The sequence below is a fragment of the Gavialis gangeticus genome, unplaced genomic scaffold (assembly GCF_001723915.1).
Source record: "Gavialis gangeticus isolate Ggan-Ray unplaced genomic scaffold, GavGan_comp1, whole genome shotgun sequence".
NCBI classification, from domain to species: domain Eukaryota; kingdom Metazoa; phylum Chordata; order Crocodylia; family Gavialidae; genus Gavialis; species Gavialis gangeticus.
Window position 1 is genome coordinate 52,462,761 of NW_017729031.1, and position 8,007 is coordinate 52,470,767.

Below are 8,007 nucleotides of genomic sequence, written 5' to 3' on the forward strand. Positions count from 1 at the left end.
AGTGATTTACATATTTAACTTTATTGCATAAGCCAAAACTTTGGGGGAAGAGGGTGGAGAAAGAGATAGACAAGGGTTGGTTAATAAAATATTACAAAAATTGAGTTGTGTCAAGTTGATGTCTATATTGGATCACTTGTTTGCCTACTTAGCATGTCTAAGAGAAGGAGAAGGAGGGCTGATTTCATCCCTTTGAGAAAAGCATGAGGTTTTGAAGTTAAAAAATGATCTTGGACAGAGATGGCTGTGAGGCCAAGATGCACTCATTCATACAGGTCAAGGCTAGACATGACAGGCTGAAATGTCAGTTACTATGCATTTGCAAACTCTGCCTCAAAATGTCAGGGAACAAGCAAGACCACAAATGTCATGAGAGCTTTGTCACAGAGGTTTACAAATGCAAGACCTAGATAAATTCCCTTGTATGGACCAGTTTTAGAAGAGAAAGGAAAAGCTGTACTTGGAGCCCTAGAGAATGCCACTGGCTCAGCACCAGCAGGCCCTGCACAGCCACACTTCTGTGGCTGCCAGGGAGAAGCCCTTTTGCCTGGTGCCCAGCAGAATGGAACATCCCTCGCACAGTGCCTTACCCCATCTGTGCTTGACCCAGTGTCCCCATGGTAGCCCCAGGGCTCAGCTCCTGTTGCGCAGGCAGCACTGCCACGACGGTAGCAGCAGTAGTCAGTAACAGTCCCTTTGTTGCTGAGCACAGTGCCCTGTAACCTCTCCCCAGAGCCCCCTCCCACTGCTCACTGGGACCTGTAGTCGGCCACAGGCTTGGGGTGGTGGTGGGGTGTGGGGACCAGACTACGCTTGCCAAGGTGCTCCAGTCACGTGACCATAATTAGCAGCTACAACAATTAAAAAATGCCAATAGTTGATGATGTCATTTCTCCTTTTATTGGTGCTGATCTGATAGACAACCAATATATTGGTGCACCCCTACTATAGGTAGGGGTCTACTCAACTTGAGGAGGCAGCAAGATGATTTCATGGGGAGATCATGGGGCCGGTTGGAAACAACACTTTATTTACAGGAACTTTTATTTAAACAGCTACTATGCAAGGGTCTGGGGCCTAGCCTGATGTGACATAGACTAAGTCCTCCTAGGAACACCGTGTCCAGGAAGTGTGGCATTGGAGGAGACAGTCTTCCACACCAAGAAGTTCCTGATGCCACATTTCCTGGACACTCTGTGTTCTTGGGAGGGCTTAACATATGTCATACAGTCAGCCATGACTCTGGAAAAATCTTTTTCTTACACTCCGCCTTCTGAAAACATGGTGAATATTCTATTTTGGGGCATGTGATATGTAAGAAAATATAGTATTGCATATGGCAGGAAGAAGAAGCTACTCAGAAAGGAAGAGTGCTAACTACATGTTAGGATTTATTTGTGAAATTGCCTTTCCTCAGAAGAAGCTCACAGCTCCTGAGAGCAGCTGTGCTTTTGAAGAAAACTCATTTTGGAGAAGTGAAGTCAGTGCACAGTATACAGCCATGGTACTTTGACCTGAAAGCCAAAGAAAGGGTCACATTTTACCTGCCTCTCAATTATAAAATATTGGTTTATTTGATGTTATAGTTTAATAGCTATGTTAATGTTGTTCTACATTTATAAATGATAACTTTATAAGTTTACAACTTTTTTATTTTGATGTGTGTGTTGAAAATATTGAAGATCTTAAATAATAATAAAACCGAGAGAGCGACTGGAGTTTGTAGGAGTAGAAATAGTCATCATTTTGGATGGCCGTGAAGGCCAAAATCTTTCTCTTATTAGGTTATAGCAGGGGTGTCAAAACAGGTATGGCTCATGGAGCCCTGTCATCTAGCCCCGGGTGCTGCCTGTGGGTCTCAGATTGGACTCACGCCCTGCTTTGGGAATACTATTAGCACGCCCTGCTTAGGGTATGCTATTAGATGCTTTTTGAGCCAGTCTTGAGTGCATGCTGCCAGCTGCTCTCTGGGCCTCTCCTGATCTGGCCTGAGGACCAGTCCAGTGCCACTCATCTAGTCCATGGGAGCTGTTGATTTTGACACTCCTGGGTTAAAGGAAGCTTAGCTATACCTTATTTTATTAATTCTTGATCAGAGTATTTCACGTTTAAATAGAAATAAACATTTGAGATTGCAATATTCCAATAAAAGAAAATGTTCCTGTCTTAGGCAAATGAAAATGAGACCAGGAGAGGTTCTTATTGACTGTTTGGATTCTATTGAAGATACCAAAGGAAACAATGGAGATAGAGGTAAATATATACCCAATGAAATGTTATCATACTTAATGTTAAGTATGATTAGTGAACAAGATCTGATCCCACTCCCATTCAAGTTGATGGCAGCACTAACACTGAAACCTGCTAGAACATGAATGGATCTTGATTGCATGCTTATCAGTACAGAACGTGAGAATCATACGATCAGAAAAGTGATTGTGTTTGAATTTCTATGACAGTTCTGTGCTTTTTCTTCAAAGAGAAGATGCAGTGTCCTGCAGTTATTCTGTGAACTTGTTACAGTGATTCACATCTGATGTTGTTACTGATCATAGGAAAGCAAGACATTGAAACCTGATATTGACAAGCAATTGTAGTGTATGCAGCCCCTTCCTTAACCCATACTGTTGCCCATAGGCCAGTGAAGGCTGGGGCCCCTTGTGAGTGTCATTAGTCTATGAGAAGCTGTTTCTTTCCCACCTCCCTAATTGCCCTGCACAGTATCAAGGCTCAAAGGTTCTGTTCTCCAGCAGACTGTTCCAGAGCACTTCTGTTGGAGCCATTTAAAAGTCACAGTCATGACTGCATCATATCATTCCTTCTATGGGATGTTGACGTAGATCAGGACTGTCCAACTGGCAGGCTGTGGGGGTAGGCAGCCTGTGTGGTTTGTGGCCCCCAGGCTCCAACTTGGCTGCTGCTCCTCCTGCTTCACTCCAACTGCTGTAGCAGCAGCAGCTAGAGGTTCCAGGCTCCCCATCCCTCTTTAAGGATGAGGACCTCCCTCCCCCTTTCCATCCCCATCCCAGGTTCCCTCCCCCTCCCTGTTCCTCCACATTCCTTCCCTGCCTCAGTACGATGCAGCCTGTGGTGCTAGGGAAGCCTATGGTGTGGAGTGCTGGTGCAGAGCGGTGGAGGAGCCTGCACCCAGGAAGCTGAAGTTGGGGCTGGGGCATCTGCACCTATGTGCCTGGTTTAGCAGGATTGGGGAGGCAACCACATGCCTGGTGTGACTGGGATAGGGGTGAGGGAGGCTGAGTCTGGAGCATGGCTGCGTACCTGGTGCAGCAGGGTGTGCTGATTGCAGCAGGGACTAGAAAGTGTCCATATTCTTGGAACAGCAGGAAGTTCCTGGGGGGTCCTTGGTTTGTGCTACTGCAGCCCACATGCCATGTGGCCCAGGCTGCTAAGAAATTTGACAGCCCTGAGGCAGATGATGAATATGAGACAATGTCAAGCTAGGGGGGATGAAGTCATGGACTCCACCTAAAAGCGGAGAGTATCTTTTTTTAACACTGTGGATTCTTATTTGAAATCATTGGACTTATCTTGTGAATCATATTTGCACACTTAACAGTGCTAACATTGCATGGCACCCTGTGACACTCCTGAAAGGATTTTGGGGCACACTGCTGGTTGCCATGAAACCCTGGTTGAGAATCACTGATCTAAACTATAAAAGAAAATTATATTTTGGCATTCGTTTGTGAAGGTCTTTTTGCTTTGTTTTCCAAAAAGGGGCAGAAAGGGAGTGGGGCATTATTATATATAAATGTTACATTTAGTAGAGCAGCTTGTAAATCTAGCATTGAATTTGAAAACTCTTCTTCAGATTATGAAGAATGTATGCATTTTATTTCCAGGCAGACTTCTAGTGACAAATTTACGAATTATTTGGCACTCATTGGCTTTACCTAGAGTCAACCTCTGTAAGTATTCCCTTTAGATAAATTTTGTGTTTTCCTATGTGGTAGAATGTCGCCTTAACATCAGTTATAATAACAGAGGTATGAATTAACAAGTACTGCTTCACAGTCTGTAATCAGCTATTGCTAACCTATGGAAAATCTATTTGTATTCATTATTGCTTTCCTTAGTATAAGAAATAACATACTAATTCCTAAATATGCTGTCAATTTTTAATGAAGACATCTTAAATAAAGGAAATCTGAAGGTAACAGCAGACTCTCCCATTCTTCTTGTGAAGTCTATGTGAATTTTGGAGTTTTGCCTAGAAAGAACTGTTTTGTTTTACTGTACTGCACTTCTATTTTCTGATTTATTTATTTATTTTATTTATTTTTGGTTGTTTCACAGTTCTGTTCATCATAAATAGGTTACTTGTTATCATGAACTCTGATTCAACAAGCAAGTTAATTTTTATTTTACTAACATGCGTTGTCTGTGGGACGTGTTTAAACTTAAGTACAAAGCTTAAGTAGTCTGCTGAAGGAGGGCCAGGGTGCACTTCTTCAGCAAACATTTTGGTTTCCTGTCATCAGTGGAGATCCTAATGCTTGCAAGCTATATGTTCCCAATATACTCAAACAACTCATGTAATTAAAAGTAAACTAATTTAACCAGCTTAACTATGTTATTTACTTGAATATAAGATGACCCACCCAATAATTGGAGTCTATATATGGAAAATTTATAAACTCTAATATTATAAAAGCCTTAGTCTTCTGTCTGTCTGTCCATAACGCTTTAGTTGCACTCTGAAACAACCAATCAGAGTGCAAATACAGCATTTGGACAGGAGGTGGTGGAGTGCCACCATGATGGTGGGGACACAGGGGATGGAGCATGGGAGTGAGGCCAGGACAGCTGGCCTTGCCTCCACTGCTCTGCTCCCTGAAGGTGGTAGCAATGGAAGGGGGGGGGCAGAGTTGGCCTGGCCCTGAAACAGCAGTAGGGAAGGTGGGCAGGGCGAGCCCGGTGCCAGCCCCACAATGGCAGGAGGGAGGAGGCACACTGGGCCCAACCTGGCCCCAAAACAGAGGGTATGAGTGGGGGCATGCCAGGCCGAGCCCAACCCAGAAACAGCAGTGTGGAGGTTGTGAGGGCCAGGCCTGGCCCCACAGTGGAGTGGGGGAAAGGGTGAGTAGGCTCGGCCCCAAAAGTAGGGGGGTGGGGGGGATGCAGGCCTCTGTCCCTGCCCACACCCCCTGCTCATCGTTCTTGATGGGCAATTGGCTAGTTTGTTATAACTTTCCAGGTATAGAATCTACTTACTGGAGGTCTTGAATTTGTCCCTCTCCCATTGTTGCAGCAGGGAAAATAAATCTGCTGGGTTAATGCAGCCCCTGCAGCCCCTTCTGTCAGGCCCTGCTCTCCCTGAACACATGGAAGTAAGGGGCAAATTTGAAAATGCTCACCTTGGAATAAACCTGCCATAATTCACATATAGGTAAATTACTATAGGTACCTATAGACTTGGTTCATCCAGAATTGATGCATTTGGCCTCTTTTGAAACTGCTGCAAGTTTTAGCACAAGTACTCTATAAAAACACTTTTAAGCAGCACTTTCTTACCTAATTGTATACAGTACAAACCATGCATGATATTAGTCCAAAGCCAAAAGCCACATGATTCATTGGGCTGGGCCCCAGCAGAGTCCACAGCATTTTGAGCCATAGTAACCCCATAGCTCAGCACTGTGTGCATGGACCCCCCTCACCTAACAAAGGAACTACATGCTAATTAGCCCCCACTCCGGCTTGGAACTGGGTGTTCTTGTCATGAGTCCTGAGATCCTCCAAAAAGTTTTATGCAGAAGAGGCAGAGGACAACCTGGTCTGACTCGACCTCGTGGAGGGTGGGGTCACACTAATCATATGCACCAGGCTGAGAGAGGGGCCAACAGAAGGATTCTGGGTGAACTGTCTTGGTGATGTTTGCCAGGCATTTAAGGCTGGTCAAGAAACAGGAATTTTTGTAACCGGGAAAGAAAGGCACAGCTCAGCTGTGGGAGTAAAGAGGAAGATGAAATGTATTCAGTTAAGTGGCTTGCCCTGTCATATGAATAAGAGTTGGTTCTGAGGGCAACTGCACACAACGGGCTCTATTATATCTCTTGCTAATATGGGTTCCACTAACCTATCCTTGTTGTAGGTTATTCTCAGTATGTTTGCTTAGTATGGGCCATGTGTTTTATAGTCATGTTCAGTGTTGGATAAATTTAATCAGCTTAATTGTTGGTTTTCTTTATTGAGCACCTGCTGCTTTTGGTGGCAGTTCAACAATAGACAGTGTATTTAATGAAGTTTTCCTATATGCAAACATAGGACAAGGAGCTTTCTTCCCCCCACCATGTGATTATAGGGGAAAAAACCTTGTCTTGTATTTGAAAAATTATAGCATCTATATAAAATGTGGTTGGTTATGGTCTTGTTTGTGGTCAGATTTGCGCTTGCTAGAAGAGTTGAGTCTATTCTATAATTTTTTCGATATTTAAAAAGTTCCTTGCCTTATCTATTATACTAGAGTAATTTGACAAAAGTTTTTAATCAGTTCCTATTTCTGTGCGAGTTAGCTATTTCTGAATTTATTTCATACCAGACTTTGTGCAGGTATTATACAGTTGCACTGAATTTGTTCTTTAGGAGTACTATCAATATGTGCAATAATGCCAAGAAAGACTACTTCATATAAAGATCACTTGCCATCATATTACCAGTTAGCTGGTATCATAGCCTAACTTTTGGGACTGCAAAATCCTTTCCCAAATATGTTCTCCACTTATTTTGGTGGGGGCCAAACTATTTTGGCACATGTGCCACTCCAATCCCTTTCCCTTACCCAATCTGATGCTATACTTTTTGATCCCCATCCTGTCTGCCACTGTGCTGTTTGTCCCCTTCCAGTCTGCCATGTGCCATGCACAAGAGTCTGCCCATGCCTCTTGTAGCGCCCATGCCTCTTGTAACACCCATGCTGCAGGTTGGCCACCCCTGGCTTATTTCATTTTTACAGCCCAGTACTGATATTTAAAATTGTTTCAGATAACAGGGTAAGTATTTTGATAACCAAAAACTTTTAAAATTATAAAAATGTATAGTAATAAACCTACTCTATGTAATCTTGAGCTGCACTGCATATTATATACTATGGTGGATCTTGTCTTTCTTGGATAGTTTAAGTCGGGGGTGTCACATATGCATTCTGCAGAATCTAGCCCAAGGAGCCACTCTCTGTAGCCTGCTGGTCTACTCACATGATTGGGGTGTTAAGTGGCCTGCCACAGAATGGCAGTCAGTGGCAGGATAGCAAGTGAGGGCTGACACAGCCCTGTTTTGCTGGTTACCACCGTCATAGCCCTACCTCCCTAGCCACTGGTCTCTCACGCCCCCTGCTGGAGCCAGAGCTGGAGCTGTTGCTGTGGCAGAGAGCACACATTGGCAGCAGTTCTGGCTCTGGTGCACAGCAGTGGCAACTCCACCTGTCTGGAGTACACAGGTGCTGGAGCCAGCACTGTGGGCTCTAGTCTAGAACCAGAGCTGCCACTGTCACCACAGGCTCTGCTCTGCAGCCAGAGCTGCCACCACTGTGACAGCTTCCTTGTGTCCTGGTCTGAATCAGCTGCTGCCACAGCAGCTTCTCCATGCCCTGGTCTGGATTTAGCCTTCAAGGAGGCCCAGAGCACAGGGTAACTTTGACACCTGTGAGTTCTGGCTCAGGGCACAAGATGAGTGTGACATAATAACTTAAACCACAGATGTCATGATCTTGCTTCCTTTGAAGTTAATGGGAATTTTTTTGTATTTTTTAATTTTTTAATGAGTAGGATTGAGGATCCAGTATCCTGCAGAGCCTGATGTGGTCTTCTTCTCTTAAAATGTAATTCATTCTGAATTCCCTCAAAGTGTCATTAAAACTTTCTGGGAAAAATTGTTTTAAGTAGAGAACTTTTAAACCGTTTCTTTTTTTCTCCACCTTTTTTGTCTTCTCTCTTCACTCACATTCTCTATTACCTTACTCTGCTTTGGGCCTCTGCTGTCTTCCCT

General features: G+C 44.0%; 1 protein-coding gene across 1 annotated transcript in view; it reads left to right on the forward strand.

The window, feature by feature from the left end:
- The first annotated feature begins 2,137 nt into the window (after positions 1–2,137).
- Positions 2,138–8,007, forward strand: part of BBS5 (Bardet-Biedl syndrome 5) — a 28,980-nt gene continuing 23,110 nt past the window's right edge. The window contains exons 1-2 of the mRNA XM_019522765.1: positions 2,138–2,253; positions 3,864–3,929. Of these exons, the coding sequence (XP_019378310.1) occupies positions 2,175–2,253; positions 3,864–3,929 (145 nt within the window). The 5' untranslated portion in view covers positions 2,138–2,174. The remainder of the gene's footprint in view (positions 2,254–3,863; positions 3,930–8,007) is intronic.